General features: G+C 45.4%; 1 protein-coding gene across 2 annotated transcripts; it reads right to left on the bottom strand.

Moving 5' to 3' along the window:
* Window positions 1-2,663: 2,663 nt before the first annotated feature.
* On the bottom strand, window positions 2,664-25,381 carry LOC147021058 (uncharacterized). Of its 2 annotated transcripts, XR_015061310.1 has the most exons (4): window positions 25,252-25,381; window positions 15,066-15,498; window positions 4,386-13,154; window positions 2,664-3,724 (listed from the first exon to the last, which is right to left on the bottom strand). XR_015061310.1 is itself a non-coding variant. In XM_085893590.1 (3 exons), exons 2-3 carry the CDS (start codon window positions 15,484-15,486, stop codon window positions 12,013-12,015), a joined length of 1,563 nt encoding a protein of 520 aa, XP_085749716.1. In that variant the 5' UTR covers window positions 15,487-15,498; window positions 25,252-25,381; the 3' UTR covers window positions 2,664-12,012. The 2 variants fall into 2 exon arrangements, 1 of the variants encoding a protein (XP_085749716.1); XM_085893590.1 differs by having other exon boundaries at window positions 2,664-13,154.
* Window positions 25,382-25,839: the final 458 nt, after the last annotated feature.

The following is a 25,839-nucleotide window of genomic DNA, read 5'->3' as shown; positions in this document are numbered from 1 at the left end:
TGATGCCTGTGTTCCAGGCAGAGCACAAAACTGCATGCAACGACACGAGTGCAGCATTTCCACCAGCCTTGAGAAGTTCAGCATGGATGCCACAGATCCCTGGAGCTTTGCCCCGTTTCAACTGGTTCACCGCAGCCCGTGTTTCCACAAGCGATGGTGGACCACAGTTGATTCGAGGGTCAGCAACAGGGATTGTAACACCCTTGACGTCCAACTCGACAGCTGGGGGATCAGCCTGGTACAACCGCTCAAAGTAACCGGCCCAGCGGGCCTTCACTTCAGACTACTCTGTCAAGAGCCTACCACTCTCTGCTCGAACTGCAGTGCTCCGAGGGATGGGCTTGGATGAACGTAATGCGCGAATTCCCCTGTAAGCGGGACGAGAATCACCTGTCCACAGTTGATGCTCTACCCCCTCACAGATTCCTCGCACATCGGCCTCCTTTTCCACCCTCAGTGCACGTACAGTTTTACGTCTCAGCTCCCTGAACAGCTCAGCTCTGCCAATCAGCCTGGCCCTGCGACTCTGGTCAATGGTATCCAGTGTCCCTTGAGAGACAAAATTCTTCTTTGCCCTGCGGTGAGCTCCAAGACATCCACCGGCAACATCAAGGACGGTGGTCTTGAAGGCGCTCCACAACTCTTCAGGACCCCCCAAAGCACCCAGACCCCCCAAGTATCCACTCAGCCTGTTCGCAAACTCCTCAGCTACTCTCATCCCTGAGCTTGCCAACATCCAGCCTAGGCTGGGATGGTACCATTCTCCAGGATTTAAGGTGCAGCTTTAGAGTTGCCACAACAAGCCTGTGGTCAGTATTGAGGAACTGAGCACTCCGGTAGACCCTGCAGTTCTGGATCATCCTCCAACGATCGTCAATGAGGACATGGCCAATCTCCTTTGCCACACCGCCAGCGTTGGAATACCAAGTCCAGCGATGAGCTTGTGGGCGCTGAAACCATGAACCAGCCACCCTAAGTCCATGACTTCTTGCAAAGTCACGGAACTTACTGCTATTCTGGTTCATAGTTCCTGACCTATGGGGACCAACACACACCTCATAACCATCCCTATCAGTTCCAGTCGATGCATTGAAATCCCCCAAGACTAGAAGTGTATCTCGTCTGGGACACTGATCAACCACAGACTCGAGTGTGGTGTAGAATGCATCCTTCACGGTGAGATCACTCGCCTCAGTCGGAGCATAAACAGAGACCAGGGAAATGACACCTAAGGAGTGACGAATCCTTAATCTCATAATAAGCTCGTTGAACGGTGTTACCTCAATTATCATTGGGGTCAGCTCATTGGACACAGCTACAGCAACTCCTTGGGTATGGTTACCATCAGAGCGACCAGACCAATAGTAGGTGTAACCACCCACCATTATCTCTCCGCAATCCGGTCTCCGAACCTCAGAGAGAGCTGCAATCCCGATGTCCAAACGCTTGAGCTCAGATGATAACAGAGACAGGTGATCATCCTCTCTTAGGGATAGGACATTCCAGGCACCCACCCGAAGGGACTGCCTCAGGTTAACCCAAGGAGACCGCGTCTGGTGGACGACACCTCAGCACCACTCCGACACACTCTCCCGCAATCTGACCCAGGGATGTTACCCCGTGGTTTCCCTCCTATCATCAAAGATTGGGGGTCCCGAAGGCTTTGCCCCAATCCCGTCATCCAGTGAGCTGCCCTGCGAAGGGAAGCTGCACAGGAGGTACTCCCACGGAGTGGGTTTTCAGATTTTTTTGTGTTTTTGTGTTTTTGCGTTTTGCGGAATGAAGGGTTTTACGGTGGCCGGAGTGCAAATCCTGCCACCAACCTCTTAATAAGAAGTAACCCAACTGCAGGAGGACGTCCGCAGACACAGTTGGGCACTAGATATGGATGGCCGTTGGCTCACAAGGAGCTCCTCCGCCCTTTGACAGGTTTTGTTTTTAATCCTGCTGGGTGTCCATATCCAAACACCCTCCTCACCAGAAAACCTGGTTGGGGAGACGGTTTAGTCGCCGACAACCCGACCATGGAACAGGTTAGTACAGGTTTACATGGTACCTGTAGCAGGTCACAGATCGAACCTGACCTGACAACAGGTCGAACAGATCGAACCTGACCTGACAACAGGTCGAACAAATCGAACCTGACCTGACAACTGAAGGACAACAAGTCCTTCCTTGTGAAACAATTTATTTCCTAATTATACACCATACACTTCTCACCCTTGTACAATGAACTTAAGAATCCCCATTTGATTGCAATATTATTTGGTTCTATTTAAGCCTGGTGTTGGCTTAGTGGTTAGGGTGGCGGCTTGGGATCCCAGGGTCCTGAGTTCAAGCCCCGTTGGATGCTGAATTAACACCAGGGGGTTGACTCAGCCTGTCATCCTTCCGAGGTCGGCGAAATGAGTGCCAGTGTACTGGTCCCGGTGTATGCCCTGGTTAGAATAGGTGTACCATATCCCTGTGTGTCGTAAGAGGCGACCAGGGTTGGCGTCAGGAAGGGCATCCGGCCATAAAACATTGCCTCAAGAAAAAGCCAAACCCCTGCACAGCAGGGAAAAATGGCTGTAAAAACGGTCATTTTTTTATTATTTGGTTCTATTTCATTTATTCTTACTTCAGTTAACAGTTAGACCAACCCGATTCAATTCACTTCTACATTACATCAGAGAGTTTTATTCTAACTTGGTACTTGGTCAGTTACAAGGAGTACAAGCCACTGAGAAACTATACTTCCTCACATGCTTGCACTGAGAACAATGTGCCTTTCAAAACATTTTATACTTCCATGAGAGAGAGGTTTGGGGATATTCACCCAGACTGTAGACGTGTCTTTTAGACAAAAAGCCACTTCGTGCATTTTCTAAGCAAAGGTTCATTTATCAGCTCGGTCACTCTGCTCCAGAACAACACATTTATCATTTAGGGCAAAAGTCTTTTGGCCAGAAATGACAGCCAATTCAATTTGCAGCATAAAAGTTACATTTCTGAAACTCCATTTGTTACAATTTAAAATACATTAATATAAATTTTTCCCCCACACTCCCCCGTTTTTTTTTTTTTTTAAGAAAATTTGAATAATTTTTCTTACACATGATTACCATGTCCCATTCCTGAAGGAGAAAAGATTTCCATTATTCAAGTTCAATCAACAATGGCAGCGTGTGCTCATATCAGACAATGAGTGAGTTTCCATTTAATTTATGGCCTGTTCATCAGCATGTGTCACACATTGAAAACATGCTACCCGAAGTCAGAAGATAAACAGGTCAGGGTGTGGATAGAGCAGCACCCAACGGGAAACACAATCGAAGCACTCCTTGAGCTGAGGAGAAGGTAGATGTGGGCAAGTACAAGTTTGGGCCGGACACTGGGTTGAAGGAGCGCAGTGTGGAACTCCAGGCCTGTCGTACATTGAAGCAACCACAGCAAGTTCACAATGTATTTGCAGAGCGGCAATCGAGAGTGTGGCTGAGAACATTCCTCCACGCAGGCACCACACAACACCGACGTTAAGACTTTGCTCAACCTTCTCCTCAGTGGGTTTTTTCTTTCTTTTCCCACATTGCTCCATCTTATCTCCTCAGGAAGGGACATAATCATGTGTTGAATGCTCAATCACCCAAATCTGGGTTCTCCCATCGTCCAATCTTTGTGTGGAACTTCTTTCCAAACTTCATTTAGATGAAATCGTACATTGCTTCAAAGACTGCTTTCAACACTCCAAAACAAACAAAGCATCAATTAAACACCAATCAATAAACGTTATGGGAACATGTAGTTCTACAAGACCAACAAAGATTCTTATGGAAGCATTTAACTTGCATTATGTCATATCAATATTTTAATCTCTTTTCCTTGTTATTTCCCAAAACAACATGCTAAAATATACAGAAATCCCAGTTGTACGTATACTCAAAACATCCATCTCATTTGCTATTTCCATCGACATTTTAAATCTCTGACATTTCTCCATCTGTCCACTTCTCTCTCACCAAAACGGCAAACATGCTGCCATTTTTCCAACTCACATACACAAACCATCTATCACTTCCTCCGACCTTCTCAATTACGAATCCATTATCTTTTATCAAAACAAATAAATCATTTTAAACAGTTGTTCAAAAATTGTCAAATCACTTGTCAAATCTGTTATCAGGCGAATATCATTTATATTGCAGCTCAAACACTCTGTCTACACATGTAGCTACACCCTCCCCTAATTTTATCCCAGTCTTGGAAAAGCATCTTAAACTTCAGACTAATAAACATCCAAACTCTCTTAAACAACTTTTTGGTCAAAACAATAAAATATTTCCTTTTAAAATCCATAAATGAAAAATTAAATCTTCAGCATCTATCCAATTAAATCATGAATTTACCTTGACTGAATCGATCAAAGGGTTACACTGGGTTGTTTGCCATTGCCTTCCCAGCACAAGTTAAGGTAACCTCAACATTCGCAGACGAATAAAACAATATTTCAACGTCCATCCGAGGGAATCATCAATTATCTGTGAATTGCCCCATGTGCTAAACATCATCAAATCATTAAAATCATTCCAAATCACGTTTCTACATTTAAATCACATACAGTATATCCACATTCACAATTGTTATTTCACAATTTATTCAAAATCCCGATGGTTGTAAAATAAAACTTCAACACTTTTTCCTAAATGGACTTCACTTTAAACATTCAGTAGAGAGGGTGCGCCACAAACACCAAGGAACGAGGAACAGGAAGTTCTCTCCACATCCGGTGGGAAGAAAAAGGAAAAAACTCTGACAGGCAAAACCCACAGTTTGCATTACTCTGTCATGGCTTCAACACATACACTAAACAACATTGCATCTCATAGACTCTCGTGTGATCACGTGACAAATACCAATCACATTTCTATCTCATCCTCTTTAATCTGCATATGAATCGAATTTCACACCTAAAGCAAAGGCTCGAACAAAGACTCAGTGTAAAGATAGGCCAACCCCCCACAGATCGAGTGGAGGGGGTCTCACACAGTGTAGTTTGCGACCTTCGCGTGGAAATACAATGCCAAGAATGTATAACATGCCATTTCAAACAGACCCACAGCTCAACTCAGCACGAGTTAAAATATCGTCAAAATCCCAACAGAACACGTTTCATTGCAGTGAATATTGGACTCACACAAGTTTCATTTTTTACTCTCAGTAACACATGCAAATCACCAACCATGCTCCCAGCTGGTTAATCGTCTCCTGCACTCTACAAAACGTTTCGTGCAAATCATTGTATTTACAAATCCGTAAAACCTCCACACAATATAATATAACAACCTCACTGCCAACAAACTTCCAGTGAGTTCAATGAACAAAAAGTAACTCATAACTCTTACAAACAGGTAACTTATAATATTTATCTATTTTAACCCTATCTCGGCGTCTCAGCCGTGTCCTCGGCCATCTCTCTCATAGCCGGTCCGTATCAATGCAAACATGTGGCATGTCACTTCATCGTTCCCATTTAATTACGCATCTGGCTCCTTAACGAGCCTCTTCTTGTCATCTGACTCCTCTTCTTCTCCAGCACTTTTCTAAAACAACTACAGTACTTAGTTTACTTTAAAACGGACTCCCTCCGCCGGATCCTCTTCTTTCTCTCAATAAAATTATCTGACAATGAACTTTTCTTTCTTCAAAATGCGTTACCTGCTGAGAGCACTCTCCCTTACCTTCGCTCAAGCACTTGCCGTTCCTCCAGGCACTGCCTCCGGCAGATTAAGCACCTCCGGTCACGAGCTCCGCACCAACGTCGGTTCGAATCCGAGTCACGGCACCAACTGATATGGATTTTTTAAAACCCACCTTGTGATCTTTGTCCTCCTGAAGGATTCTAACTGGCCGATTGTGGAATCCTATTTGACTTCAGACAGAGTTTAACGTTTGTCCGATTTGATTATAAAATCCTACAAAAAAAACTCTATCGACAATGATAAAACTGATGTCCACACAAGTCCTTCCTTGTGAAACAATTTATTTCAAAATTATATACCATACACTTCTCACCCTTGTACAATGGACTTAAGAATCCCCATTTGATTGCAATATTATTTGGTTCTATTTCATTTATTCTTACTTTAGTTAACAGTTAGACCAACCCAATTCAATTCACTTCTACATTACATCAGAGAGTTTTATTCTAACTTGGTACTTGGTCAGTTCCAAGGAGTACAAGCCACTGAGAAACTATACTTCCTCACGTGCTTGCACTGAGAACAATGTGCCTTTCAAAATATTTTATACTTCCATGAGAGAGAGGTTTGGGGATATTCACCCAGACTGTAGACGTGTCTTTTAGACAAAAAGCCACTTCGTACATTTTCTAAGCAAAGGTTCATTTATCAGCTCGGTCACTCTGCTCCAGAACAACACATTTCTTATCATTTAGGGCAAAAGTCTTTTGGCCAGAAATGACAGCCAATTCAATATGCAGCATAAAAGTTACATTTCTGAAACTCCATTTGTTACAATTTAAAATACATTAATATAAATTTTTCCCCCACAATGTGGATATGGTACAACCCTTGATAGGATAGGGATATACAGTATATTGGCAAGCAACCCCAACGATCGAGCTTTGCAGCTGTGAGTTTATCAGCCGAACATTCCAGCCTGCCCGGTTCCTGGGCGAGTGGGTTTTAAAACACACTTCCATGATTCTTCTTGGTGAACAACACCAGACATGATAACAAATCGACTTAAGTTAATTACAATGCTTTGCAAGCATTTAAAAGCACACAAGAGGAAATGAGTTTCATCAATTCATCACCTCAAATGACCCCTTGGTTGGTTATGGTTGGTTGGTGCAGCATATGATACATTTCACAAGACGGAATTAATTGTTTTTCTTCCACAACCCCACTTCAAGTGTGAAATACGTTTTTTGTTGGATTGCATGTTTGCATTGACCACGCTTACAGCATGATATGTTTCTTCAATATCATTGAATATTTTTCCTGTTATTACTGTAATGTTCACATTGATACAAAAATACTGTACAAATTTCTCACAATATTATAACATTGCTTGTTCTGAGTTATAACATAGTTATGGTGATGGCATTATAACATTCAGTGAAAACAAGCAGTGTCATGACTCACGTGCATTGCACATCATTTATTGGAGAACAATTTTACTATTCCTGTTCTTGGTTGATTTACTGCAATATTTTTTACTGTTCAACTGCAGAATAATTGCAATCATTCATCTGATTGGAATGTACATTTGTCCAGAAACCATCAAGTCGTTATTGGTGAACACAGGAATTTATGAATGGAGATAGTTTATCGAAATTGTTCAATGACTCAAAGATTGCATCAGTTATATATTTACTCTTCAACGAAAGTTAATGGTGACAGCAACCATCATTGAACACGTGAAAATTTTTCACTGAAGTTTGTAACCGAAATTATCAATGACTGCATCCTGACAGAGTTTTCATTTTATCTTTAGGGGTTTTCATCACTCTCACCTGCAATGCTCAACAAACTGTTGAAGCAAGACAAGTTGTTCTGATTTCACCTTCTACATTTATTTTTTTTTAACTGCAGAACTTTTAAGCAAAACCTCACTTGGCTGCACTTCGATTAGTTGAGGCAAAACCTTTAAAAAAAGGCCTGGAAAAGGATTTTAAAATATTTTCTTCTTTCAAGGTGGCATCCACCATAGTTTGTGAGAGCACGGGATCCTGCATTTTTGCTTTCTTCCAAACATCAGCAATGTCGTGCAATCAATCATCGCAGTTGACATAAAATCATACCTTTTATCAAAAAGCCTCATCTCAAATCATCAATTTGGATTCAGACCAGGTCACTCCAACTTGGACCTGCTGCTTTTACTCTCTCAACAATAGTTGGAGGCCTTCAATATCAGACATATCAAAGCCAACTTTCTGGGAATATCTTGATCTTTCGATATGGTCGGGCATCCCATATGCTCTCCAAACGGTTTGCCAACTTCCCTCATGGATGACTGACTTCCTCCACTCTTGCAGCCAACATGGGGCTCTCAACGGAACTCTTTCTTCTCCTCTCCCTGTCAAAGCTGGACTTCCCCCAATGCAGTGTTCTCAACCCCATCTTATTCCTAATCTTCATCAATGATATCCCCAACTCGCTGGAAAATCCTCATTTTCTCTTTGCTGATGTCTCTCTCCACTCTCTGCCGTGACATCCCTCATCCTTCTGACAGACAGAAGGCTCTTCCCTCCCTTTTGACTTTGCCAAAAAGCACAAACTGGTTTGACATCTTTCTCTCTTCCTCTTTCTCTCCCCAATGAAGGTACCACAAACTCATCTACTTTCTCATCAACACTCTTGAAGAGGTTGTCACTCAAACTCTTGAGTCTCACCCTGAGCCATGATCTCTCTTGGGCAAGCCATATTTCATTGTTGGACTCCAAAACTAGACAAGCTCCGATCCACCTGCAAGGCTTTCAACCACAGCTTAATAGAGGACTGCTCTTCCATCTGGGCTGGTTCCCATCTTGCTCTTCTCGAAGCCGTGGAAACAAAGGCTTTCAAGATCATTGGAATTTCTCACGATAAAGCTGAGTCGATGGGACAATCATTTAACCATCACCAACAGGTCGGTGGTCTCCATCTTCTTCCGACTCATTTCTGGTCCTGCACCCTCTAGCCTCTCCATGCTTCTTCTCTCCAAGGTATGTGCAGGATGCACGCAGTCTACCAGCAAGCCCTCCAGAGTGAAACTGCTAAAATCCAGAACCACTGCTTACCTCCACTCATGTACAGTCAACCCCCGCTTCATCGCGGTTCACCTATCGCGCCCCTGGTTCATCGCGGGTTTTCCCTTGGAACGTAACTATTTTTTTTCTGCGGATTCCCCCGGTACTAATATATAAAATATAAATTATTTAAGCAATAAATTATAACGTGTGGTGCTCGACCAGTCACACAACGCACGAGACAAAGTTTCGCTTGTGAACTTCGAATATTTTCTACATTTTTTTCTCCAAGCCCCACGATGCCGCCCAAATGCCCTGCACCTTCTAAGGCTTCTGGCAAGGAACCGGAGCGCCAGAGGAAGGTCCTGGGATGCTCCAGGAGAAGGTTAAGGTAAAGGTGCTCGATATATGCTTCGGGAAGAAAAAGGTTTGCCGCCGTTGGACGAGCACTGCTCATACCCAGCACCTCAAAACCGACCAGACCAGACTAGTCGATCTCAGGCACCTCAAACCCAATCACTGCCAAACCGACCAGACCAGACTAGTCGATCTCCGGCACCTCAAACCCAAACACTGCCAAACCGACCAGACCAGACGAGTCGATTTTTTGGGGAGGCGTCCATTCATCGCGGATTTTCACTTAGCGCGGGTATATTTGGAACGTAACCCCCACGAGAAACGGGGGATTACTGTATTCCTTTTTTCCACACAGTCTTCAATCTGATTCCTCCCTCCAGGTGTTGAAGACACCTGTTCACCACCATCTCAAGTTATCACCCATCCAAAACCATGATATATTCTACACCCGGTAAACAATCCCCCACCACTTCCACATTTTGCATATGTGTCCAACTTGTCCATCCCTCACTCTTACCCTCATCATTATCTCCTTGGGATAAGCTCAATATGGTGATTATGAAGAGCAGCAGAAATGTGGGATGCCATACAGACCAGGGCTTTTGAATTTTGGCATCTTGGTGAGTGTTCCATAAGTTTCTGTTCGGCAATTACCACTTGAGGAATATCCTCTCGATGTTGCTTCTTCTTTTCCAAGTTTTTGACCTGTTCCACCTTCTTGTTGTGTTCTTTTCAGTTTTCATAAAACCCTTTGCATAGTAGTTCATCTTTTTCTGGGGTGGAGGGATTGCAACAGTCTGCTTCTGTTTCCTTAGTTTTTGATTGACACTTCCGAGTAAATTTTCAAACTGCTGGTCTTTTCATCTTTCATTTACTTTGTTTGTTTGTTTGAGTATTTTCAGCTCTCATTGGTTGTTATGTACTTTGACTTTCAAAAGGTGGGAGGAAGTTCTCCCAGAAATCAATATCGCCACCTCCTTTTTGGTAAAGGATCATGATTCATCAACCAAACTGTGAAATGTCCTTCTCATAGCCTCGTTCCAAGGACTCTTTTCAAAATCTTCACTGAGCTCTGACAGCCTCCACTTGTAGCTTGTTTGGAATGATATTCGCAGAGTGATATTCAAGTACTCAGGAATGGTTTTCTTTATCATTCCTCTCACTCCAACTATCACTGGCATAATTTTCACTCCGACTATCACTGGTATAATTTCAGCTTTCTTCATTTTTGAGGTCCTCTTGACCTCATTTTTCAGAACCTGGTATTTTGTCATTTTCCTGATTTGTGGCATGTCGTCCAAAGTCGTTGGGAACTGAAACCTCAAAGACAAATGCTGACTTTTCCTTTTTAGGTCATCTCTTCGAGCATGACCTAATAATATTGGTGTTGAGAGGAGAGGTAACGATTCGTCCGTCCGTTCACAATAAAGTTGAAGCGGGAGATCTGGTCATTAGTGATCCTGATAGAGGTCGATGAGACGTACACGATGGTATGACTTTCAAGGTCACCGAAGGTCAAGGTCAAGGTCACGAGGCCTTTGAAGTTGCGAAAATGACGATTTTCAAAATCTATCTCCTCCTACATTTCTCAAGCGATCTTGAATTTGATTGTGGCATATAAATCTATGGGACAATATCTAAATTTGGTCAGGCCGGATTTTCGATATTCGCTTTCGTGTCACGTGACTTCAAAGTTGGCAAAAAATGCAAAACTGACGATTTTCAAAATCTATCTCCTCCTACATTTCTCAAGCAATCTTGAATTTGATTGTGGCATATGAATCTATGGGACAATATCTAAATTTGGTCAGGCCGGATTTTCGATATTCGCTTTCATGTCACGTGATTTCAAAGTTGGCAAAAAATGCGAAAATGACGATTTTCAAAATCAATCTCCTCCTACATTTCTCAAGCAATCTTGAATTTGATTGTGGCATATGAATCTATGGGACAATATCAAAATTTGGTCGGGCCGGATTTTCGAATTTCGCTTTCGTTTTCGCGTCACGTGACTTCAAAGTTTGCAAAAACTGCCCTACCTTCAGGAGGCTAAATATTTTCTCGCAGAGATGACCGTCACTCCCGCACGGGTGTATTTTTGTGTTTGAGCACGATGTCCGGACGCAATGCTTTGTTTGTGATGTCCATACTTCCTGACATTTTATTAAAGGCATCAGTGTGGTGTTCTTGATCTTGAGCATTTATGATGACTCGTTCTCCTTCCTAATTCATTTCACCTCTTTGCCATTCCAGTGAGCCTTCTTGTCAATCCCTGTCCTGTCAAGCTCTGTTTTAAATCTTCCTGCTGTTTTATCACTCCCATTTGTCAGAGTACATCTGCTGATATTTCTTTTTAAAATTTCATATTTGCATTGATTGGGGCTGTGTTTGTTTCTGTTTCATTTTCCTGCATGGTATCCATCATTTACACCTGCTTTTTGAAGTTTGTTGCTAAATGGAATAAGGATCCCCTTTCTGGTTTGTTGTTTTCTTGGTCATGTGCAAATCTCATACGATAGTCTTGAGCTTTTCACATATTCCGCTGGTCTGACACGCGATGTTCTGTGCACTGGTTTATGCTCCATTCCACAACCTCCTCGTTCCCGTCTCGGCAAGCACAACCTTGGTATGCATTGGTTTTTGTCGAACATCTTGTGAATAGTTTCATGTTTCCTTGATTTGGTGACTAAATTGTTGATCTCCAATTGTGGTCAGTTTGCAATTGCACAGCCATATTGGAATACCGGCACAGCAAGTTGGTTTGTATCTTTGGTTTTATTCATTGGAGAGAGAGAAGACTTCAAAATTAGTCTTATTCTGCGTTGGTACTCTTTGACGATTATAATTTTACGCATTTTTTTGTGTTGCACCTGGGGCTTCTGTTATTCTGATGTATTGAAAGGATGCTTCGTTTTCTCGTTCGTCTATTTTTGTCTGTTCTTTTCGTGTGGATTTTTTGTCTGCTCTCCTGTATGGATCCTCATGTGCTGATTCAAATTGTCTTGATGAGAGAAACTTTTATCACAAATGGAGCATTTGAAAGGACGCTCTCCTGTATGGATCCTCATGTGCCGATTCAAATGGTCTTTTACAGAGAAACTTTTATCACAAATGGAGCACTTGTAAGGACGCTCTCCTGTATGGATCCTCATGTGCCGATTCAAATGGCCTTTTACTGAGAAACTTTTATCACAAATGGAGCATTTGAAAGGATGCTCTCCTGTGTGGATCCTCATATGTCTTTTCAAACTGCCGTCACAAGATAAATCTTCATCACAGACAGAACATTTGTAAAGACGCTCTCCTGCATGGATCCTCATATGCGTTTTAAAATAGTCGTTACTAGAGAAACCGTTATCACAGACAGAGCATTTGTAAGGACGCTCTCCTTTATGGGTCATCGTCGTGTGCCGATTCAAATGGCCTTTACAAGAGAAACCTTTATCACAGACAGAGCATGTGCAAGGACGCTCTCCAGCCTCTCCTGCATGGATGCTCATATGCTTTTTCAAACTGCCATTATGAGAGAAACCTTTATCACAGACAGAGCATTTGTAAGGACGCTCTCCTGTATGGATCCTCATATGTATTTTCAAACTGCCTTTTTGAGAGAAATCTTTATCACAGTCAGAGCATTTGTGAGGACGCTCTCCTGTATGGATCCTCATATGCTTTTTCAAACTGCCATTATGAGAGAAACCTTTATCACAGACAGAGCATTTGTAAGGACACTCTCCTGTATGGATCGTCATCTGCCTTTTCAAAATGTTTTTTCGAGACAAACGTTTATCATCGACAGAGGATTTGTGTGGGCGTTCTCCTCTGTGGGTCCTCATGTGTATTTTGATGTTTGTTGAAGTAAAATCTACACTGCATATATTACACTTATAAGATATTTGCCTTTCCATAACCTTTTTGAGTTTGTTTAATTCAATATTTATCTTTGTGCAGTTTTCACTAGATGCACACTTGTATTTTGAGTCTTGTTCTTGGTTCTTCAAAATAGATATCATCTTCACCGTCAAGCTGCTCCTGGACCGTATCTGCCCAACACTTCTTGATTGTTCTACAAAAACAAAGAAGAAGAAGTTATTTTCGAGAAACTCAAAACTCAAAAGATTTAACAATTTAGAAAATTTTATGAACCCTGAATTCAAGAGTGAATGTTAATTTTGTTTGTTTCTGCTCATCTGTTGCTGAACAGACAGGACTGCTGCTTGTCAAATGAACATCTGAATCTTCCTTTACAGAAGCATATCTTAAAGTTTGTGAGACAAATGAAACACATTTACAGGATAAACATCACCTGAAAATAATGAAGGACATGAAGTTTAAAACACTGCCACATGTAAATCCCATCAATAGGTAGTATACAATAGATGTCACTTCCGCTGTTGGAACGAGGCTCAATAATGCTGCCACCACCACAGGAGATAAAACCAGGTGTTAACAATGAGAAAATTTATTTTTATATATATATATATATATATATATATATATATATATATATATATATATATATATATATATATATATATATATATATATATATATATATATATATATTGTTGCAGTTCTCAGAACCGCATGCCTCCAAGGCAATGGCACCCAACATATAGAGGTCGCCAGACAGTTATTCCATGAATGTACAGAAAGATAGTCCCTTCCCTTTTGTCTCGCAGAACAACAGGACGTGCATTGCTGGGATCTCATTGCTCGGTTTGCTTCCACCACTAATTTTGCTGATGTTTGCTGATAACTCCACACTCTGATGTACCATCTGTCATCCCTCAGACTGGCAAGCAGCAGCTTCTTCGCTCATTGCGGATCGGGGTAAAATCACAAACTGGTCCAACAAGTGGAACATGTCTTTCAATCCGGACAAATCTCAAAGTCTCGTTTTGTCTCTCCGAAAGGACCATTTGGAACCCCCGCAACGCGCAACCTCCCACCACCACCACCATCTACTTTGTCAACAATCCTCTGGAAGAAGTCCTTTATGTCCAGCTTCTGGGTCAAACTATCTGCCATGATCTTTCCTGGGAAAGCCACATTTCCAACCTGGCCTCCAAAGCCAGTTGCTGACTGGGAATCCTCCGTCGTGAAAAGTCCTTTATCAGCCCACCTGAGCTCCTGACCACATACAAAGCTTACGTCCACAGCCTGATGGAGGACTGCTCTCCCCTCTGGGTTGGAGCTCCGGCCTCTCACCTTTCTCAGTTTCACGCTGCGGAAACAAAGGCATTTCCGATCGTTGGCATCTCCCACAGTGAGGCTGAGTCTTTGGGCCTCTTACTCAAGCTCTCACCGCAGGCAGGTCAGTGGTCTGTCTTCTCTCTGGTCTCACCCCCGCTTGCTCTGTCTGCGATATGTCCCCCTCCCCCATTCCTCCCCCCTCATATTTCGCAGGGTGCTTAAGGACCACCACCAATCCCCTTCTGATGCAACTACCAAAATGACCAATCAATGCTCACCTTCACTCTTTCATTGCACTTCTGTCCTGCTTTTGGAACAAACTCCCACACTCTCTTCAATCCCACTCTTCCCACCAGGTCTTCAAAACAGCTGTTCACCACCCACCTCCAATCTTCCCCCATCTTAAACCACGATCTTTTCCACCCCCCAATAATCAACCCCAAACGCACCTCCTTCAAACAAATAGCCTGCTTTCCTTCCAGAAAGTTCCCGGTCGTGTTAGGTTCTGAAAGTCCCTGTGGCGTCCATCTTGTTTACCCCATGTTCCCCACCCCATCCCTCCTCCTTCCAGAGATTTTGATGTGTGTTGTGTGTTCGCTCTCACACAAGCGTCAACAAGGTATACAGAAAAAAAAAAGATTGACTGTGGATCGAGAATCTAAACCTTATCAACACAAGATTGTTCCAAAAGAGATTCCATAAATTACAAGAAAAAAACACATTCATGGTTGAACATCAAGGTATATCTTGACATTCTCAGGTGTATAAAATAGTGACATACCAGACTTGGGTGTTAATCCGTCATCCTGATCATGGAGGTTGCAGACATAACTGAAACCAATTTCCTGGAAACCAGGAATATTTTCCAGCTGCACATTTTGGAATCCAATAAACTTTTTGCAGAAACTGGAAAGTTCTTGAATAACATTCTCCAAGTTGATGAATAGACTTCCCAAGAGAGAAGAGCCTGCAAACTGGACAACCTGCGACTTCAAAAAAGATTTCACCAATTTACAGAAGTCGGCATACATTGCAAATTTAAATTTCTCTTTGGCGAGAGAGAGGAGCTCTGTTCGCAATGCATCAGAGTCTGTACAAGCTTTAAGAACTTTCCGATTCTCAATTCCAAGAACATTGATCACTGCTTGGGCTGTTTCTGCTCTCAGACCTTGTGATTGGAGCCATTCCAAGAAGTTGTCCATTTCACCGACGACCTGCCAGGGACACAATGCTTATGTAAACAAAGGAAAGGTTATACATATTATTTTCTTAACTCTATTTGTTCTAATCAATGCAAGGTTTTGCAGTTTGTTCACCCAATGTGGGCTGGCAGGATGGACTTGAGATAGACACACTTGTCCCTGCGTTGTCTTGCTTGGGTTTGAATCCCGACACAGCAATAAACTGTCACCGTGGTGTTTGACAGATCGGGAAAGGGATCAATGTGTGTGCCGTCCTTCAGATGAACGTTCAACTGGGCATCCCCTCTTACATCATGAGTTGGTGGGCATTAAAGATCGCATGGAATCTTTCTCGAAGAGGAGGCGAGCTATTACTGGCATGCTGGCCAAATTCAAAAATTTCCTTGAATATACAGGTGGCACTACATCAGTGGCACAGCCACACTCGCAGCAATGATGCAACCAGCAGAAGAACAAAAAGTGAAAGTGCAAACCCCACCACTCCCACCCTCATTATCGTTTCATCAAAAAATATATAATCAATGTCCAAAGACAAAAAGGAAATGCATCAACAGTGACACCATGGCTACACAAAACAAGGACAAAACAAGCAGAAAAGCCATGGTGGGGAAGAAGCTCTTATTCCTTTTCTTCTTTCTCATTTCCCTTTCGTGGACACCCAGCAGGATTAAATAATAAAACCTGCCAAAAGAGCAGAGGAGCTCTTTGTGAGCCAACAGCCATACATATCTGGTGCCAACTGCATCTGCAAACGTCCTCCTGCAGTTGCTTACCTTTCCTTAGAGGTTGATGGTGGTATTTGTGCTCCAGCCACCACAAAACAAACTGTAGTGTGTGTTGTGGTGGTGCTGAAGTGTTGCTCACCATACGAGTCTCCTCAAGGTTAATCTAAAGCATCCCTTCGGTCGGGTGTCTGGAATATCCTATCCTTAAGTGATGGGGATGGGGATGGGCAAGGCATTTGTCTGGGGGAGAAGCAAACGGAGGCCCCTGAAGTACAAGTTGAAAGTGGACACAGCGATGCACTGTGGCACATGCTTCCAATGAATGAATTGATGAATTCCCCTTCATACAGTGTGTACTCTACTGTTTCGAATCTGCTCCTGCCACCAACCAGGGGCGGCCCGAGATGAAATGATGCCCCACACAAGAATTGTCTTGGAGCCCCATCTCCATTTGTTCAACATGTGAACACCTCATGAAGTGGCATGGGGCGGTGAGAGAGGGCGGTGGCGAGGCGACGGTGACGGCGAGGGCAGGCGGTGGCGAGGCGACGGCGAGGGCAGGCGGTCGCGAGGCGACGAGGGCAGGCGGTGGCGAGGCGACGGCGAGGGCAGGCGGTGGCGAGGCGACGGCGAGGGCAGGCGGTGGAGAGGCGACGGCGAGGGCAAGCGACGGCGAGGGGACCGCGAGGGCAGGCGACGGCGAGGGGACCGCGAGGGCAGGCTGTGGTGAGGGGACCGCGAGGGCAGGCGGTGGCGAGGGGACCGCGAGGGCAGGCGGTGGCGAGGGGACCGCGAGGGCAGGCGGTGGCGAGGGGACCGCGAGGGCAGGCGGTGGCGAGGGGACCGCGAGGGCAGGCGGTGGCGAGGGGACCGCGAGGGCAGGCGGTGGCGAGGGGACCGCGAGGGCAGGCGGTGGCGAGGGGACCGCGAGGGCAGGCGGTGGCGAGGGGACCGCGAGGGCAGGCGGTGGCGAAGTGACGGCGAGGGCAAGCGACGGCGAGGTGACCGCGAGGGCAGGCGACGGCGAGGGGGACCGCGAGGGCAGGCGGTGGCGAGGGGACCGCGAGGGCAGGCGGTGGCGAGGGGACCGCGAGGGCAGGCGGTGGCGAGGGGACCGCGAGGGCAGGCGGTGGCGAGGGGACCGCGAGGGCAGGCGGTGGCGAGGGGACCGCGAGGGCAGGCGGTGGCGAGGGGACCGCGAGGGCAGGCGGTGGCGAGGGGACCGCGAGGGCAGGCGGTGGCGAGGGGACCGCGAGGGCAGGCGGTGGCGAAGCGACGGCGAGTGAAGGAAGTGGCGAAGCGACGGTGAGGGCAGGCAGTGGCGATGCGACGGTGAGGGCAGGCAGCGGCGAAGCGACGGTGAGGGCAGGCAGTGGTGAGGGCAGGCAGTGGTGAGGGCAGGCAGTGGTGAGGGCAGGCAGTGGTGAGGTGATGGTGAGCACAGGCTGTGGTGAGGGGGTGGTGAGGGCAGGCAGTGGTGACGCGAGGGTGAGGTCAGGCAGTGTTGAGGGGACGGTGAGGGCAGGCAGTGGTGAGGGGAATTGATTGCACGGAGTCGTGAAGGGGTCGCGAAGATCTTGTCATGGGATACTGTGACGAGTCTTGTTCACCCCAAAACAGCTGACGTCGCCCTGCCCCCCTCCCCACACCCCACTTATCCCGGCCACCCAACTATTCATTCCTTCACACCCTGGTGATATCCCTGTACCTACCCCACTTTTCTCATCCCCACCCCCCCTCCCAAACCCCCTATTAAATTGAGTCGTTTGCTTGATGGATTTCTTTCGTCTGAAGCGTGGTATGGGTGGAGCACAGCCATGATGGACCAAATCTGAATTATCACCTCTTGTGGCAAATTTTGTTGTTTATACTTGTTATATCTTCCTGGCTGGCTCACACAAAGCTGGCACCCCAGTCGTCTCCTATCTGGTCTTGTCCCTGTCCCGATTCTATCTGCGATATGCCTCCCTGCCCCACCCCCGACCTCCTACCCCCCCCCTCATCTTTTCACATGGTGCTCAACGTCTGCCAGGAACCCCATTCTGGTAAAACTACCAGAATCACGATTCACTGCTCACCTTCACTGTTGTATTCCACTTTATTCCCACTTTTGGAATAAACTCACAACACCCTCTTAAATCCCACTCCTCCCTCCAGGTCTTCAAAACAGATGTTCACTACCACCTCTTCTCTTCCCCCATACAAAACCACAATATTTTGCATCCCCGTTAATTCACCCAAAACTCCCCCTCATTCAAATTTGCTGCTTTGTGAAGTCCTGAAAGTCCCTGGAGTGTACATCTTGTTCACCCCGTGTTCCCTGCCCCATCACTCTCCGTTCCACATATCTCCTAATGTCTTTGTTCCCCACTGTTTTGTCCTTCCCTCTCCCACGCCTCTTGCTGTACGTTGTTTGTTAGCTCTCATACGAGCCTCGCAACACTCCATACTGTTGTGGGCCAGTGTTCGGTGGCGATAAACAACCACGAGGTCGAGCAGTAGAGTCGTCTCCCACCGAACACCCGGAATTTAGGTTATGACTCTCGGACAACTCCGAAAGGTCACGGGTCCCTTAGCGGACCATGGTCGCCAATATTTTGACGGCGTGGGGAAGGGTTAATTGCCTAATTTCAATATACTGTTTTGGTTGAGGAAATTCGCAAACCACCATTCAGGTCCCGTAGGTGAGATATCTCTGTAAGTATATGTGTAGTTAGCCCCAAACCCGTTGTTTGGAGGGAATAAATGTCATTCATTCGGGCTGCGACCCTTTAAGATAGCCGTTTTTCTGTTCTATCATTATTTTGAGCCAACCACGTCTCAACCGCCATCACGCAGCAACCGCCAACCGCAACGCCGCTTCACAACAACAACAACAACAACAACAACGCCAACAGCCACGACCTTTACCGTCACAACTCGCTCTCGCAGTCATCGCATCACCACCATTCCAAGCGTCACCGTGGCCAGGGACCACCACAATAAACCCTCCACCACCTTCACCTCTCCTCCTCCCGCCGCCATTCCCGCACCGCTTGTGGGCGCCGATCCTGGACTCGTGCAGGGCGCGCGCTGAGCCGCGGGTACAGAGAGCGGCCTTTCCGAGGGGAAGTCGGATCAGGGGTGATTCACGCCCACTTCCGATCCGTCCAATCATTGAGCGCGGGGCGATTTGGCCCCGCCTCCAGGCGCGTCGGAGTTGAATCGATATATGCAGATTCGAGGATCAGGAATGATTCACGCCCACTTTTCCTCCGTCCAATGGGTGAGCGTGGCTCCGCCCCCGAGCCGATCCTGATCCAAAAATCTGCATATGGTTTCTCCTGTCGCACTATAAAGCGCCGAGCGAATTGAGTCGAGTTGAGAGTTTCTGTTTCGGGCTCGGGCGAGTTGGAGAGGTGTGGCAGCGGCAGCGGCAGAGAGAAGAGTTTCTGTTTCGGGCTCGGGCGCGTAGTGGCGGCGGCGAAGCGTGGCAGCAGCAGCAGTCAAGACGGGGTTCGGAGTCTGTCGGGGAGCTGCGGAGAGGGGAGGCTGGGAACGCGGTCGAGGTCGCAGTGGAGTCGCTCGTCGCGGGATCCAAGCAAGCCAGATATCCTCTTTCCCCAGAGCATCAACAACCCCCCGTTTCCCCCCCGCGCTGAGATAGTGCGAAAAGGGGGGCCCCGTTCCCACCCCATTCCAGGCAGTGCCAGCGAGGCCCGCGGAGGAGTGCGGAGTCGGGGCACCGCCGCCATTTTGCGGCTCATCACCAGACGGGTAGGCTCGACGCGGTCTCGGCCCCAGGCCCGTCTGCCCCCTTGTAGTTGAGGGTGGCCCCTTTTTATTTTGCTTTGAGTATATGTGTTGTCGGCGCCGTCTGTAAAGTAAAACTGTGTAAGTGTTGCCGTGTGCTCGCGTAGTCGCTAGTAGATCTGCATTGTGTCTCTTTTGTTGCATTTGCTTTTTGTGCATAATTGTTGTGTTACTTTTACATTTGCTTTTGGTGCATAATTGTTGTAATTGTATATGTGTGCTTTCCGTTTGCGCGGAATAAATGTGCCTTATGTTGAACTGTCTTTCCCGTTTCGCTTCGTCTTTTCTTTAATTGAATCTCCATCTTACTTCACGTAAAGGGTTGGTCGTGGGCTAAATACGCCCAATAATTAATCGGAACCGTCGAGGTTGACGATAACACCGCTCGGTTATCCCGATAGTACGGAACGGGTCGCTTAAAGTGGCCTGTATCCGAAGTCGACCTGCGGCGAGGTGCGATCGCCCGGTCTACCCTCCGTGTGGGTACTTAGGTAGGTCGAATTTGGCGAACAACCCTATCCCACGCGGGGGGCCGATTGGCACGATCGTGGTGAGGCCGAAAGGCCCACCCGTGACTAGTTCCCAGCGTTAGTCCGAGAGGGTCACGACGGAATTGTCCGTCCGGTGGGCGACGTGCCGCGATTCGAGTTACGTGGCCGCTCGCACGCCGGCGGGCGCGAATCCGCAACAATACCCAAGTTACCACGTTGTCCAACTACCGGGGAAAACCACACCCTCGACCGACTTTGTCCGAACCCAGTCGCTATCACCGACTCGAATCCGGCGAAACCGAGCGGAAGCCACCAAAGCCACGCCGGACCAAATTAACAATTTACGGCATGAACGGCCTTACTATTTTTCAAACCCACACCGTGCTGGGTCAATGAAAGAAAACACGAACAACGAATTGGAACATTTACCACGGCGGTTTATTTATAAAGAATAATCGGGGAGTGGAGAAACAGGGCAGAGTTATCACGAATAAAAGAAATGCAAACCAAGGAACACCGGCACTTAAGTTTCTACTTACAGATGGGGCCCACGCACGCACGCACGCACGCACGCACGCACGCACGCACGCACGCACGCACGCGCACACACACACACACACACACACACACACACACACACACACACACACACACACACACACACACACACACACACACACACACACACACGACCCTATGGGTCTTTAGTCGGTAGAGCCGGGCCGCCTCGTGCGGTCACACCGACCCGAACCACCACGGTGGGACTCGAACCCACGACCCGAAGTCCATGGCCCACGACCCTGGCTGCTCGGTCACCAGACTTGTCCAACCAAATGACCGCAGGCCGCTCCAACCACGACCACGACCACGACCGTCTGCAGAGCCCTCGTCAACAACCACTCAGCCACGACGACAGACCGCTCAGCAATCTCCATGATCTCCTCTCTCTGCCGAACCCTGCTCCTGACCACCACTCTTCTCTTCTGAGGTGGGAGGGGTCTCTTCTCCTCGCCACTTGCCTCCTGATTGGACGAGGGGTTGTCGGACGACTCGTGGTCACCTCCCAATTGGCTGGGGAGTGTGTCATGCTCGCTCATTAGCTGGAGTTAACATCCATGTCCTGCCTTGGGGCAGAGCCTCGATCCGAAGCGACGGAGGCTCCACCCACGCCCTCAGACAAAAACACATGGGCAATGGCAACGGGGTCGAGTGCGGGTCGGCGTCGCTGTTGTTGTTGTTGTGGATGTAATGAAAGCCTAACTTAAAAATCACTCATAGCGCACACACGAAATTCCCATTGGACATAGGGGTTGGATTCTAACGACAAAACACATACTTATCGAAATAACTGAACTACGGGGACTCTGGGTGTTTGTGTGCACAAGGTTTCCAAATCTGTAACAATACATTCATCCATACATACATACATACATACATACCTATACAGCCAAGGGTTGAATATAAACACATATAAATGGGCGATTTTCAACCAAATGTGCAAATTGAGGGTAAAAAATGTCTTGAAAATTTTAGTGTGCAAATGGTCCTAAAAATGCATGTTTTGTATAGCAGTAGGATGCAAACCTATTTTTTCTAGTCTAAAAAAATTGTTTTGTCTACAATAAGTGGAAAATATATTTGTAGATGATTTTAGGGTCAAAATGTCCACTCAGTTACCTGTCCCAAGTGGGATCACTTTTACTCAAGTTGAAATTTTTATGCTTTCACTTGTTTACTTGTATTTCTGCATTATTTATTATGTACTCCATAATATATGCTTCTAAAATTTAGTTTATGTTTACGTTGTTTTGTTTTTTTTATGAAAATCCAAATAAAAATCATCATGTTCCAAATTTCGGATTTTCTGTGTCTTTCATGTTACCATTTGCGCATGCAAGGATTTTAGTTATGTTGAAATCAGACAGGTGGCACCACCATAGGACAAACAAAAGGACGAGGAGGTAAGGAATCCATCTTGGCTGCAAATTCTGGATTTTATAAATTTTTAGGTCAAAAAGTTGTTTTGCAAGTATTTTCAATAGAAATGTCTAACAAATTGTGTGTCTTTTATGTTACCACCGAATAAGGCATAATGACATATAGAATTGAACTATGTATTCTATAATATTTTAGCAGATCTGGATCTTCCTATCTCGGCCTATCCTTCATGGACCAATGCCACATGCATTGCATGGAAAGGCTGTGCATGTATCTTTTACGTTACCATGATAGAGTAACGTAAAAGACAAGCCGGTAACATGATGGACATGCACCTCTGCTAACCATGCTTTTAGGACTGTTTAGACCACCATAGAAGTTTCCATGGTGGTATAAATATACAACAAAATAAATGGTATAATGCCTATGCAAAGTTATGCAGGGATCCCAGCGATGGTTGAGAAAAATACAGGACATTTTGATTTTTTTTTTTTTTTTACAGGACGGTCATCTCAAAAATAAAGGGAAATAAAGGCAATAAATACAGGATACGATGTTGTCGAATTAGAACTGGACTCATTAACTTCTGAGAAAAAGAATGAATATCTCCTTTGGAAAGTTTGGAGATCACAGCAGTCTGGTGCTACCATCAGTAGCATGGGCCAACCTGCAGTGACTGTCTTGAAAGAACAGCAGTTCTATTCCGTCATGTTCACAAGGGGCGCAAAGCGTTCCTTCTACATTGGGCGATTAGTTAACACGGAGGCAATAGAAATTAAATTTTTGGAGCGGGTGGGCAGTCGCTCAAAGTTTACCTATGACTGGCCCAGAAGAGATGACATCTTGAATGTGGAGAGGAAGTTCATTATCACTGAAGTAACTTTCGAGGGCCCCCCACCTTTCACCCTGGATATTAACAAAGTCAATGAAATTATGTCAGTTATGACAAGGATGGGCGATATTGAGTAACCTGATAATTCATCCCCATTCTCACGAACCGGCATATCCCATATTTTTTCACTTTTTGAACTGTTCCTGCCATGATACTCAGTTTTGAATGCTCTACCTGATAAATGGGAACACAGGATGTATTGGCATATCCCCAGTTCTTCGATTTTTTTTTCCAAGTCGAATTCCAGAAAAATGGGATAATGCCTGTTCGTGAGATTGGGCACGGATTTAATAGGCTTGCTGATCAGTGGGATGACGACAGTGTTCAAAGATATTGTACAGTTAATGATGTTGAATTTCCTAAATGTTGCCTATTAGGAATGAGTGAACTGCTTCCGTACAGTATGGTACAATCTGCTTTATAATTTGTTATTTTTAACTGAGTTGCAAATCATTTTTCTATGTGAAGAGCTCATCATAGGCACCTAATGTAATTGCAATCTTTGTTTATTGGTTGTTAGGAGGTTGACTCAAGGTTTTTGACTCAAGGTTTTTAAAGTACAGTAGTTTGTTTACTGTTTTCTTGTTGCCGGTTTGTTTATTTGAAAAATAAAAGTTTTGAAAAACAAGCCAAACTTTAGTCTTATATTCCTTCAGAAGTCTTTTACGTTACCATATTGAATTCAGCACCATGACTTTAGGACCACGAGGTTGGGTCTGTTAAAATTACCTGGAACTAAATATCATTTTTGGTCAAGTTGTCCTCGCAAAGTGGTTTTATGAGTATATATGATGGATTTTTGGATAAATTCAACAAATTTTAATAGTAACGCAAAAGACATGTCTTTCACGTTACCATAGTAACATAAAAGACAACCATAAGAAACTTCAAAATGTTTTTTTGCTTGATATACCAGAGTTCCTGTGTTGCAGCTTTGTGGAATCGCAAGAAATGCATGGAAGATTAAAATTCAGGTTGAATCGTGAAAAAATATGATGATTTTTTTTCTTCAAAAGTGTCTTTTATGTTACTTGCACATTTAGCTGAAAATCGTCCATATATTGAAATGATGATACACAAATTAAACACACACCGTTCCACCTTCGGAAACCCACATGTGGAGAGAAGAACCAACAAACATCTCAATTTACTTTTACTTGGATTTTCTCACAGATACATCATGAATTTACACAAGGTAAATATCCTGTTCAACAAGTCCGACACCGTCATCTCACAAACACATTCCAGACACCCACAGAAGGGATTTATGCATGGAGGGGAGATGTATAGGTTCCTGATGGGGGGGGGGCAGGGCCAGACCGATTGGGGGCAGGGCGGAGTGGGCCAGCCCGATTGGGGGCAGGGTGGTGGGGGCCAGTCCGATTGGGGTCAGGGCGGCGTGGGCCAGCCTGATTGGGGGCAGGGCGGCGGGGGCCAACCCGATTTGGGGAAGGGCGGCGTGGGCCAGCCTGATGGAATGTTGGTGGAAGGTTAACGAGGAATGTTACATTTTCGACCCACACGATATTTTTGAGTTTATAGATTATAAATCAGGGTTTTCATCTCCATTCAGATTATGAAGGGTAAAAATCCCACGGAACAGGTAAAGTCGGTAATCGAACCTCGAACCCTCGTTACTCCTCATTTTGAGATCAAATCGGATACACAAGTCAATTATAAAAAGGTTTCTGGGAATTTTGTTGTTAAAAGGAAGAATGAGGTTTAATCATCGTTGAAGGAAGTTTAGTGATGATTTCATTATAAACAAAATGAGTGAAAAACACCTCATTCAATTAACAATCAAACACCTCAACAAACATTCAATAAAAACTCCTATAACTTTCCTTCATCGACGTCGTCAAGAAACATAAAATTATTTTATATTTAAATTCACGTTTTTAGTGTTAAATAAGAATTCCCAAAATACCTCTTCCCATCAGTCCCGTCCCATCCCGTCCACGAGGATCTCGTTTCGAGGTTCTGCACGAGGTTTACAGGAACAACAACCCGGAAGTTCTTCTTTGTCATCTCTTTCTCCTCTTCTTCTTCTTCTTCTTCTTCTTCTTCTTCTTCTTCTTTTTACTCGTGTTCACTTTTCTCCTTTTTATCACTGATCTCCACCATTGTATTTGACGGTTTTGTTATTTTATAAAATACTCTAAGAATGAGGAATTCAATATTCTCCAACGTTTTTATTAAACCGACATCGGAACGTTACAAGGTTTTCACTATACACCTCCTGACCTCTGACCCCGAGTCTTCTTCCTCATCGCTCCCTCTCGCGTCCGGTCGATACACAACACCACGTGTTGAGGTGGGGCCCCCGTTGTCCGTCACCTCACATCACGTGGGTTGATTCAGCCTGTCATCCTCCTGAGATCGTCAAAACAAGGACCATCCTGGAAACAAGGGGTCGTGCATCACCGGCACAGCCGAACTTCCAGCAATGATGCAACCAGCAGCAATCGGCTGTTATACAAAACCATAAAAATAAATTATTCTCCCGCATTGAAAC

Source organism: Eptatretus burgeri, chromosome 8, assembly GCF_056783735.1.
Source record: "Eptatretus burgeri isolate ZD-2024b chromosome 8, Ebu_testis_v1, whole genome shotgun sequence".
NCBI classification, from domain to species: Eukaryota; Metazoa; Chordata; class Myxini; order Myxiniformes; family Myxinidae; genus Eptatretus; species Eptatretus burgeri.
Note: the sequence above shows the minus strand (reverse complement) of the source record. Positions and strands in the feature narration are given on the sequence as shown.

Bases quoted from the DNA above. Each gene is read 5' to 3' on its own strand.
- LOC147021058 (XM_085893590.1), bottom strand. From the start codon at position 15,486: ATGGACAACTTCTTGGAATGGCTCCAATCACAAGGTCTGAGAGCAGAA. The intron at 13,155-15,065 runs GTATGTCACTAT...TTGTTTTTGTAG, and splicing joins CGGATTAACACCCAAGTCTG to AACAATCAAGAAGTGTTGGG.